We start from the raw sequence: 11,341 nt of genomic DNA, 5'->3' as shown, positions 1-11,341 counted from the left end.
CTCAAGGCCCTCCCCTCCCCTTCACTCGCTGCCTGTTATTCCTTATATATAATAGACTCTGAAGTCTGAACTCTTCAATCATCAGACTCCTTTCCTCCAAGAACATCCTCTCCTAGCCTTATCCCTGCCGATCGGTCATAATCCTCCGCAGCTGCTGTGGCATACCAGCTGTCGATTAATCGCGCATACAAGCAGAGTCAGACTTTGCAGACTTGACGTCAATTGCTCAGCCCTTGCACAAGAGAAAAGAAACAAAACAAGAACCAAGAGTGAGAGGCAAAACAAGGCCAGAAATAGCAGAGTGGTCATTGGTATGTCTCAAAACACCGCCTCTTTGCTATCTCCTTATCTCTGGCGTATCTCTGCCAATGACAAGTGCTGACTGTCGATGTGCCACAGGTCAAAGCTTATCAGTTATCACAGTCTCTTTGCAGTCTCGTCTCTATCGTAACTGGGAACAGCATATTTGCCTGTCACGGCCGCCTGAAAGTGCTCGCATTCGTCCTCTGCATTCCATCTAATCCATCCACAAAAGCACACAATCGTGTAATCGCCTTTCGTGATACTCTGCAATTGAGGCCTTTATTTTGCGCCATCCACCACAATTGGCATTCCCAGCCCTCTGGAAATCCCTCATACTCGGGCCCCTCAGGGGAACACCCGATGCTCCACTTGCGCATCACTATTCCACTTAGTTAAATCAACCGGTCAAGGATCTGACACTATACAAAGACCCTCACCGCCACCGTTGCCATGACTCACGGTACTTCTTCTCATCACCGTCGCTCTCCCTCCGGTCCAAAGTCTCCCAAGGCGAGGACTACTAGACCATCTTTCCACCGGAAGGGCACATCCTCTGGGAACCTCTCCATCTCAAAGCTGGGTTCTGGCCAACTTCGGTCCGTTGCTGTCGACGACGACGAACTCCTTCCCGAGATGGCTTCCAGCTTCCTCAACTTCTGGTAGGTTATACCACTGTTCTAGCCGTTTGACCCATTACACCGCCGCACTCGTGACCCTTCCGCTCCTATTCTTGGGGGCGGGCCCTATCTCTCAGATCCTCTGATCACCCTCGCCCCTTGCATACCAGATTCCCGCCCATTGCCCATCGCTTATCGGGACTGTTGATACTGACCTTTGCAGTGCCATGTGTGAGACGCAGATCACCGTGCCCGATAGCCGCCTCCTTTATTGCAGTGAAAGGTATGTTCTTATCTTGCTTATCTCTTCCTTCCTTTCAAGCTCTATATAAAGACAATACCTCCCGTCTTTCGGTCTTTATTCCAATCATCGATCTAACATATCTTCAGTTGCCGTCGCAAAGACTCCCTCAAACCTCTCTCCGCCTCCAAACAACATCCGACCACGATTGCTCCCTCCTACACCCCTCCTCAGTCTCCCCCCATGTCTCCTCCCTCATACATCGTGGCACCCATGACGCCCACGAAAGCTCCCTTCACAGGAGCCGGCTCCCGAATACCCGCAGACAGCCCTGAGGCCGGTACAGATATGGATCCCACCGAATGGAAGCCCGTTATAGCCAGCGAGACTCGCTCTGCCAGCATCATGAGCTCCGATGCGTGGCACTACCTCTCCAAGTTCCACAGCGACGAGTCTGTGCCCACCCTTCGTCGTATGAGGGGTCACGGCCACAGCCAAAGCTCGACTAGCATCTCGACTCTTCCCTCCTTGAGTCAGTCGAGCTCCTCGTCCACAGCTTCGTCTTCTGTGAGCAGCAGTCCCCCCGACTACGCTAGCCACATGTACGAGGCCAGCCATGGTCCTCTCCCTCCCCGCCACCGACACTGCTTCTCTGGCAGCAGCAGCGCCAAGGGCGTGGAGCTAGTCATCCCCCAGATCACCGTGATCTCGGACACCCCGGTCGACGAGCCCAACGGCGGCTCCATCTTCCCCGCCGACAGCGGGCTGTGGGACAAGAAGACCGAGACTACCCCGATCATCACCGTGACTGAGGGAACTGCCACCAACTAAGCGTGTTTCACTTGAGCTTCCTGCAGTGCAGAGCCTGGAAACACGTGATCATACTTCAGTTCTTTCACTCTATTTCAAGGGCACGGCAGCGACATCATCGGTTTTCTTCTTTACTATCATAGAATTCAGCGTGAAAAAAAAGACACGGTCTGATGAAGGATGGATTTGAAATGGCGTACTCTTTTTTTACGAAGTATTTCTTTAATGGCGGGACGTCCCGCTGGGGTTTGGTCCCCCTTGAGATAGATATGATCAGTCACTCAATCACAATATTTTATACCCACTTGACTATTTTTCCTTCACATTTTTCTAGCCATCATTCGAAAATTCTCCGAGCTGGATCTCTTAGCATCGTGGCGCTACGCTCTTTGGTCGAATTTTCCGATTGGTTGACATTGCATATATATATATGTAGATCAACCTCACCCTCGAGACACCAACCAAGATAAGTAAGTACATACTAAATCAGCAACCCCACGGGGTAAATCTCCGTTGAAACAGGGCTGGTGAGTGGTGAATGTGACTGGTCAACTGACTGCCCCTGCGGAAAGCTACCAAGCGGATGGGAATTAGCCTACGAAACTACGACAGGCTCCTTAGCTTATCCGTTTGCCTGTTGTTTATTTTCGTAGTGGAGAGGGTTGTTGGCGAGTGGGTTGTTTTTATCTCGTCCCCCTGCCTCCATAATCGAATACTTGAGTCGCGGTGGCATATGGCAATGAACGCTCTTGTATAGGTCGGTAGTGTATATATGAACCGAGTAGACTAACCATGAGAGACCGCGTCACATGAAAGTCAATCAAAGAGCAGGATCACTCAACTCAGGTGAACCAATGCTAGTTGTAGGTATATATGAAGCACCAAGGCCAAGGTCTGGCCCATCCACCCATCAGGCCCACCATTATAACCCCGTTCCTCCATATGTTCATCCGATTTAGAGTGATTGGCCCCTTGTCAAAGCAGATAAGCGATGACTAGGCCTTGCTCAACTCCTCGTCAACGTCCTCATCCTCATCCTCATCCGCAACATCCAACGGCTCAAAAGTCCGCTCAAGACCATCAAGATCATCATCCGAGAGACAGCAGATGTAGCAGCCGAATTGTGGGCGGAACTATATCATACAACCAGAAGCATTAGCGTCCGTGTCAAACACCTCTTTGGAAAGAAGGAAGAAGGGGAGAAAGAAATACCTCGACATGCGCACAGCCCAACAAGTCCGGGTCCGTCACACAAGCACCAGTGCACACTTTGTTGCCGATGTCGACGCCCTCAGGGCGGCCGAATGCTTTGGGGTTGTAGGCTTCTGGGTCTGGTTGTTGTGCGGTCACGGTGGAGGTCAGGAGGGTGAAGATTGCGATGGAGAGAGTTGAGATTTGGAAGTGCATTTTGGCTTTAGTTTTCTGGGGTTTGGGTATCGAGATGTGTCAAGGGTAGACGGACTGGCGTTGGCGTTGGCGTTGTTACTTGGTGGTAGTCGATGCAGGAACAGGAACAGGGTCTACATGCTGCAGGGTGCAGGTTGATATCCTTATCCTTTAAGCTAAGGGACGTGCATTGGGATTCAGCAAGGGGGTTGTCGACGCGTCTGGGGAGGGGACCTAGGGAACGAAGGGGTGTTTCCTTTTGTTTGTATATACGAAATGTCACGAGTTGTTTGGAAAGTTGGACTCTGGAATGCTGGACAGGTTCTTGGTGTTTCGCTTGGTCTTTGGGAATTTGAACATTACAGAGTATTGTATTGGTTTTGATTGGGAACGTGCTCCATCCAGTGTTTGGGAATCAAGAGTTGGTTTAGCTTATCAGGAAGGCAGCTTCGTCACAGGGGCCATTCACAGCTTGAGTTGCTCAGAGACTGCTATTGTTTGTATCTTTCGTGAAACTCATCAAGAATGCATTATCTATGCTCAGACAGATGGCCTTTCAAGACACAGGGTTGCTAGCATCTTCATTGTAAACTTAAATAGTATCCCATGTCGGAAAAGTTTACCGCATGATGATCCTAATTCACGTTCAACCTACCTCACCTATCTCGCCAAGTAAACCGATCCATATCTGTAGCGCCGGAACAAAAATAATTGGCGGATACAAGACCCAGTAAGCGCGGAGTCGGCCAACGAATGAATCGACGTCGGCTTAGAACAACCCCAAAACGATTCATCCAGCCTTCCAGACCACGAGGAGAACACGCGGTCAATATGCTGTTCCTCTTTCCGGTGCAACCCTGCTTCCAGAGTCACGTTAGGTCAAGTGGGTGACAACCCTGAGGCATTTTTGCGCTTTCCAGTTGACCACAAAGTAAAGGGGCATGAGATGGTGAGGCATATTGAGTTTGGGCTTCGGGGGAACCCACGTCAGGGTGGGGACGGAGCGTTTCTAAGCGCGCCGAGGCCACTAGAATCCCGGAACCATAGGTAAGACATATCATAACAGGGGATATCACGGGTTCAGAATCTCGGTTCAGGTGTAGACCGAGCTGGTGCAAGGTCCATAAAAACATGAGTCAGCTCAAACTCAAGTTGGCGTCCCAAAACTTGTATATGGTCAAAGAAGACCCTCATCGGCCAAGGATATTGCAGCCAGCATGACCATATTCTGGGCAATCTAGCTAGAAAAGATTTAATGGACGCCTGATATGAAGGGGTTATCGGTGAAGGCGTCTCGGCCGAGCCTGAACCACACCGTCATGATTCGAGCACACCCGTTCATCATTGCAAAAGCTGAGGTCGAGACACCGTGACGGACAGAACTCAGGGTTTTCCTTCGCTCTGAAGAATACCCATCAATGCTGCGCGGTGTCCAATGGGAAGACGGGGAACTTATTTCCCAGGTGTCAAACTCCGATTGGCGCCAGGCACGAGGCATTCTAAGGCCACAACCTCTCCGTGCCCTGACCTTTCTCGCGTTCGATTTCTGGTCTCAGAATCAGTATCTCAGGCTTTGGCTTTCCTCATCAAAGTCTGGTTGACGAAGTTTGTGTGGCCAACAATACTTCGAGCAGCAGCGGCTATTGACAGGCCGTCAACCAAAGAAGATACTGCGAACCAAACTATCTCCATCCCCTGTATCCTGCTTCCCCTCGGTTATCGATAGACCATCGCGTGCTCGAAATCAAGTTCAATGATGCAGTGTCTCAAAGATGTCCTCAGTACGAGGGATGGGGAAGAATCCAGATCACAACCGATCATACTGGCCGCTGCTGCATTGCAGTCCCCGCTGTCGATTCATTTTCTTCCCATCGCACTGTACGACAGGGAGTCATGAGTCCAAGCGCAAAAGTTGCTGTGGGTTGACCAACAACATGACATCTAACCACCCGGCAGCGACATACAGTATCCAGACCTGAAGATAAGATAAGCCACGAAAAAGTCATCGGATGCTGGTTCGATGACTGGCTTCTCTTCAGTGCCTCATGGACGGATGGATAAGGATAAGGTCAGTACAATCAAATCTCGCTCAATATTGTTGTTTGGATGATCGCTGATGACGTGTACGAAGTAAGTATAAACTTCGGGTATAAAGCAAATAGTGAACACCTTCGATCGTCCAAACCAAATAATTTCGAGCCACGAGGCTAAGGAAGCAGCGCGGGAAACTGCTTACGAGCCATCTGGTACAAGCCGTGGTACCTTCCGTCACTCTCTTGACGGCTCGCTGGTGCTTGTCAAACTTCCATCGCCACCTGGGAAACTTCAGATGTTATCATACCCGCTCATCATGCCGTCAGAGCATCGGCAGCATGTTGGGTGTTTTTTGCGTTTATTGTGATCGTCGATGGCCCAGGAAGCAAACAATATGAATTTCCCTGCCAATCTTCGAGCAAAGTTGTGATAGCGCAGTCGCCGTATCGTGGTCAAGTCCACTACATGACCAGCATTTTCAGTTGTCACTAATCCACGTGACGGCTCCTTTCAAGCGTTGATGCATGATTCATGCACACTTTGACCGCTGTCTCGCGAAAAGAAAATGATAGCAACTCAGCATACGTCAAGATGATCACGGCGTTGTAACCGCAAAGGTCGAATCTCAGTCACGCTGGGGTTCTCCAAAAATTGGTCGCACGATAGCGCTTGAATATCCATATGGAATCTCTCTTATGGCAGCCCAATGAAACGTCTGGCGGCGGGGAACGCGATGGTACAGCGAATGCGGCATCATTGACCTGCATACAAGGCATCTCGGTGTCAGCGGCAACGCCATTCATGGCTAGTGAAGAACGCTTATTGATGAATATTCCACTGGAGGTCACCTCTGACTCAGGCCGCACTGGCCACAACCTGATACTCCATGGACCTCAGCAGGAATGTGAGTCGTTTCCTGGTGAGCGTGACATTGTCATATTTCGTCGATACCTTGACAAGTACTCATGGAAAGACGCTTTGCAAGGACATATCCAGGGACATTCCCATGCATCGAGTGAGATGCTTCTCACCAGCAAATGGCCTTGGCATCAGCAGTGGAATGCACGAGGTAGAGAAAGGGGTATAAAGCGATGCAGGAAGCTTGAAACTGGCCGAAGAAGGCCCACCACCAGTGCAAGAAAGTCGGCTGCTCCATACAGTCTCGTTATCATAAGGTCATTTTGACAAAAGGGAGATGTCTTGATCTTCGACGTGGATTGCTTCAGGGGAGCAATGCAAGAGGCTTGTGGTTGGCTGGAGTTAATTTCCAGTTGCGGATATTCTGGGTTTGCCACAGACGGCTCGCGGGGCCAGCGACTGATATGGAGTCAAGAGAACGGCGCTGGCAGCCGAAGATGAGAGGGAATGCAGCCGATTCTGAGACACGACGACCAGCTTCCAAGGAACCTTCAGCGGGCAGCTGATTGCTGAACCCAGCACGCATGCCGGGTCCCGTGATTGGGCGGAATCGGCTGGATGATATTTCCGCTTTCCTCTAGCCAACCCCCCGATCGGATTTCGGAAGCACTAATCGTCTCTCTCTGCCTCTGGACGACGCACATCGACGAGGGTCCTGTCTCTTGCTCGATGTTTATTTGCTCCTTCCAAAAAATGACTAGGCTCATCTCACTTTACAGCCTGTTTATCCTCGATTAGTCTCATATCGAGCAGTTTCTCGAACACTCTGACTCAGGAAGGCTGCCGCTGACCATCGATACCAACTAACCTTCCCAGGGGAGTCAGCACAGCGTCAAACCTGTCTGTGACAAGTACTCGATGCCATTAACTATTCGGCTGTCCCGCATACGACGGCCTTCTCCCTACCAGTGGGGCACAGAGTAGCCCGTGGCAGTTCAAAGTCGCAACCTGCATTTGTACTTTAGCTGCTCCCCTTCCCAGGACCACGTACTCCTTCACCTTGCCGAACAGTCGAAGACCACCGTCGGTTATCGGGCACAAAGCTCTAACGTGATACGGCAATAATCACTATACGCATCTATCGACTTATCATCATCACACCGATCTACATATCCCTCAAAGACTCGTCACAGCATGGAAGGTCAGCGTTCGAACACGCAGCAAAATTCAGGGCAGAGGTAGGTGCATCCCTCATGGTCATTCTCCTCTCATTATCCGCTGTCTCTCAGCCTAGGATATGATGTCTTAGTTTTATTAAGATGTCAGGTCTCTCTGTCGCAGGGCGTTTGACTAATAGCATTGATCCTCCTAGCTCCCAGACCAACGGAACGTCCCAAAACCACAACCAAGCGGGATACCAGGAACAGCTCGAAGCAGACCTAGAATTAGCGGAGTACTATCAAACATTCCTATCTCGCTTTCTCACCGTTGTCTCGCTCGGGGAGCCCGATGCCGTGAACCGGTTGATCAGCATCATCCGTTCAGGCGTTTCAGAGACCGAAATATTTGCAGCGCTGGCGGAACTCAGGGCGGACATCGAACCTGCGGAGGTTGATGACAGCACGCAACAGTCATAATCGCTCTGCTGTTGTGCTACGAATCCGTGTGTTTGTCTTCTGGAAGGATCTACACTTGCTATCCGCGGAGTCGCGAGAGCGAAAAACAAAACTAAAGTTTGCACACGAATGGTGTGTGCTCTACTACGGTATGTCTTGGTCAGATTTCTGCCACTTTTTGGTTACAGAGAAGGCGCGCCGGGGGTCATAGATATTGGAATGAATACGAAAGTCTAGCAGGGCAAAATTAGGGTAAATGCTATGCGTTTATACCTCACCTCGACTTTTATCTGCGGCAGCTTTCTTCTGAGATGCGTATTTTTGTACGTATCTTTTTCACGCTATCCGTAAGCCACATAACAAGAAACTGCAGTCGCCCAACCCCCCTCCCCCTCCATGGGTTTTATCTCAACAACAAACAAACCACTCACAACCTCGCTAATACGCAAGATACTATGCGCAGTCCCACTACTCATTAAAAAGCATCGGAAATATCAACTTAGCCCAGCAGCCACAATCACAGACCTAAAACCGACCCCAAACCACGAACGCCCACGATTGGAAGTAATTCGGCATAAGTGGAGCGAAACACCTACGTAGAGGAAATACCTTACTTTGCCAATCAAGATTGCCCTACGGTCTACGCGCTACGCCCAGAAAGGTGCAAGACTTACAAAGTTACAAGACCTGGATACCTGCCTTAAGTATAGCGTAGCCGCCGACGGAGTATATTCGGCTCGGATAAATCTGCGTTTGCATTGCAGCCTTGCAGGACGCCAATTGGAATTGGGTTGCAGCTACTGAGGTCACTAGGTATCTATGGACTACATGGTTTAACTTTCCCTTTTTGCTCGCACTTGCAGTCGCGTCTTGAGTTTGACTCTGAAGTGGCCATCCAGTGGCAGCACTTGATTAGACTGGACCCTCGCATTCTCCTCACCGTACAGACTCCCACCTCAGTCTGTACCTCGTACATCCTACCTTGAATCCTCATACTCCATACCTGCCATACAGCGCCAGCCCCACTAAGTGGACATAGTGGGCCTGTCATGTCTCAAATCTCAAGTTCCAACAAGGCCACTGGGTTGGAGGCTTGGAGTTGGAGGGGTCTGATTCTGAGATTGTGGCTTGAGAGGGAATGGGATTTTTGCGGGCTTTTGTCTTGTTTGGGGATGGTGTTGATCTGGTGGATTGGGGTATGAAATTGTAGGTATGTACTGAGTGTGTATGCTATTGCTAGGTAGGCAGCTGGAGGTGTTCAGACTCAGAAACGAGGTATGTAGATGGGTGGTGATTGAGTTAGAATCGACGAAGTCAAGCGATGAGGCTATACGCAATACACACAGAATATGTAGGATATGAGTAAATATATTTGAAAGGATTTTGAAATAAGATTGAGATAAGGTGAATTGATCTCCCATCTGAAGAAGTGATTGATTTCTCTTTACTATAGACAAATCTAGATAGAGTTGACTTAAGGCGTGCAACGGCCTGTGAAGCGGGGGTACAGGGAGCAGTCGCGGACTGTGTACCGGGCACACAACCAAGCAAGGAAACGCTCCAGACCAAGACCGTAACCACCGTGGGGCGATGTTCCGTACCTGAGTAAGATCATTAGCATGCGTTATACAATAGTAAGCAACAGAAAGGAAAAACGTACTTGCGCTGGTCAGTGTACCAGTAGTAAGGCGAGGGGTCCATGCCCTCGTGCTTGTAGGCAGCCATCAGCTCGTCCCAGTCGTCCATTCTCATACTTCCACCAACGATCTCACCGACACCGGGCATAAGAACATCGACACTCTCGGTGACGCGGCGGTCTTCAGGGTCCTTCTTCATGTAGAAGGCCTTGATCTCAGCAGGGAAGTGGGTCAGGAAGATGGGCTTGTTAATGATGTCGGTCATCCTGCGCTCCGCAGCCTCAGCAATGTCGTCACCGAACTTATGGGGCTCGCCCTCTTCGTTGGGGATTTCGTGCTCGCGCAGCCATTCGATGGCGTCGGAGTACTTCATGCGCAGGAATGGGCGGCTGGGCATCTTAAACTCGGGGTTAAGAGTCTCGATGATGGGCTTCGCAACGGGGTCGGCAAGGACAATTTCAAGGACGCGGCAGAGGACGGCCTCGAGGTGGTCGAGGAGGTCGGTGAACTCGATGAAGTCCAGCTCGGATTCAATGTGGGTGTACTCGGAAAGGTGGCGACGAGTAAGAGACTTTTCGGCGCGGAAGGAAGGGCAAACACAGAAGACATCTCCCATCGAAGGAATGCAGGTCTCGAGGTAAAGTTGTGAAGACTGAGTCAGGTAGGCGTTCTCGCCGTAATAGTCGAACTTGAAGAGGGTGCTTCCTCCCTCAACCTGGGTCTGCACCATAGCCGGAGGAGTAACTTCGGTCATACGCAGCTCGTCGAACGCCTGACGGAAAGCCTTCAGGGTGGCAGACCGGACCTTCATCACGGACGAAGCAGTCTCACCTCGGAGAACAAGGTGGCGGTTGTTGAGGAGAGTTTGGTTGTCGGCGTCCTGGGACACGCGGGTAGTGATGGCTTCCTTGTCGCCGGCGGCACGTCCAATGACCGTGTAAAAGTCCACGTGAAGTTCGCGGTTGTTGGGAGCATGTTGCTTGGGAGGGACGGCCCGCATCTCTCCGTGGAGCGCTATGGACGTCTCAAGGGTAAGGGTCATAGCATCGTAGGTCTTGGTCAATCCGCCAGTCAGAACACATTGCATATAGCCGTATCCGTCGTAAAGAGTCAAGAAGATCATGTCCTTCTGAGAGCGGAGGCGATGAATGCGTCCCAAGACCCGCACGCGAGTCCCAGGAGTCTCTGACTCTGGAGAACCGAGCTTGACGATGGCAGGATCTGTCACGTCTAACCGAATCCTCACTGGCTTAGGTAGCGACTCGTCTTCCTTGAGCACAACCTTCTTCGCTTCCTCGAGGATCTGTCGGCGCTTATCAGCCTCTTCCTTCTCGCGGATAGCCAGCTGCTGGGCGCTGGCAGCCTTCTTCTTCCGTTGATCGAAAAGCTTGGTTGCCTTCTTAAGCCCTGACGCAGTTGCAGGCTTCCACTCCAGCTTCGCCGCGGGGTCGGCACCCTCGCCTGTGGGCTCGGTCTGGGACTTGCGAGTAAGGTATTGGTTACCGGAGGTAGGGTCATGCTGCTCAAAGGCGTAGATAAGGGTCTTGTAAGGAGCTTCCTGAGTACCGGTAGCGGTCGAGTCGTCTCTTCCGACGTCTTCGTCAATGTAGATGGACGCCATTGTAAGGAGTATATGTGGAGCAAGTAATTGCTCTCAATTGAGACCGTGGAGTGGGTTTTATATACTCGGGAAGGGGGGAGACTGGCGTGAGTCAACACTAGATTGAGTCACACAAATCAGCATTGAAGAATGTAGAGAAGATCAAGATAACGCTAGGTAAAGTCGCCAGCATGAATAAGGATGCATCTAGAAAACTCACCTTATCCCCTATCAGTCCA

General features: G+C 50.8%; 5 protein-coding genes across 5 annotated transcripts; 2 read left to right on the top strand and 3 right to left on the bottom strand.

Annotated features, from left to right (window-relative positions):
* The first annotated feature begins 575 nt into the window (after nucleotides 1-575).
* On the top strand, nucleotides 576-2,386 carry BDV14DRAFT_74905 (uncharacterized protein). The gene is made up of 3 exons (XM_073777428.1): nucleotides 576-962; nucleotides 1,144-1,203; nucleotides 1,311-2,386. Exons 1-3 carry the CDS (start codon nucleotides 754-756, stop codon nucleotides 1,990-1,992), a joined length of 951 nt encoding a protein of 316 aa, XP_073627659.1. The 5' UTR covers nucleotides 576-753; the 3' UTR covers nucleotides 1,993-2,386.
* Nucleotides 2,387-2,966: 580 nt separating this feature from the next.
* Nucleotides 2,967-3,378, bottom strand: BDV14DRAFT_200742 (uncharacterized protein; the record flags this gene model as incomplete). The annotated part of the gene is made up of 2 exons (XM_073773575.1): nucleotides 2,967-3,104; nucleotides 3,184-3,378. The coding sequence occupies 2 exons, from the start codon at nucleotides 3,376-3,378 to the stop codon at nucleotides 2,967-2,969; spliced, it is 333 nt and encodes a 110-aa protein (XP_073627658.1).
* Nucleotides 3,379-6,747: 3,369 nt separating this feature from the next.
* Nucleotides 6,748-8,350, top strand: BDV14DRAFT_174619 (uncharacterized protein). The gene is made up of 2 exons (XM_073768924.1): nucleotides 6,748-7,487; nucleotides 7,622-8,350. Exons 1-2 carry the CDS (start codon nucleotides 7,444-7,446, stop codon nucleotides 7,884-7,886), a joined length of 309 nt encoding a protein of 102 aa, XP_073627657.1. The 5' UTR covers nucleotides 6,748-7,443; the 3' UTR covers nucleotides 7,887-8,350.
* Nucleotides 8,351-8,677: 327 nt separating this feature from the next.
* On the bottom strand, nucleotides 8,678-8,956 carry BDV14DRAFT_174618 (uncharacterized protein). The gene has a single exon (XM_073768923.1). The coding sequence runs from the start codon at nucleotides 8,914-8,916 to the stop codon at nucleotides 8,683-8,685; it is 234 nt and encodes a 77-aa protein (XP_073627656.1). The 5' UTR covers nucleotides 8,917-8,956; the 3' UTR covers nucleotides 8,678-8,682.
* A 287-nt stretch (nucleotides 8,957-9,243) lies between these two features.
* On the bottom strand, nucleotides 9,244-11,341 carry BDV14DRAFT_74800 (asparagine--tRNA ligase DED81). The gene is made up of 3 exons (XM_073777427.1): nucleotides 11,323-11,341; nucleotides 9,526-11,220; nucleotides 9,244-9,466 (listed from the first exon to the last, which is right to left on the bottom strand). Exons 2-3 carry the CDS (start codon nucleotides 11,121-11,123, stop codon nucleotides 9,340-9,342), a joined length of 1,725 nt encoding a protein of 574 aa, XP_073627655.1. The 5' UTR covers nucleotides 11,124-11,220; nucleotides 11,323-11,341; the 3' UTR covers nucleotides 9,244-9,339.

Source organism: Aspergillus stella-maris, assembly GCF_047715825.1.
Source record: "Aspergillus stella-maris strain CBS 113639 unplaced genomic scaffold BDV14scaffold_31, whole genome shotgun sequence".
NCBI lineage: Eukaryota > Fungi > Ascomycota > Eurotiomycetes > Eurotiales > Aspergillaceae > Aspergillus > Aspergillus stella-maris.
This window is presented reverse-complemented; position numbering and strand designations above follow the sequence as displayed.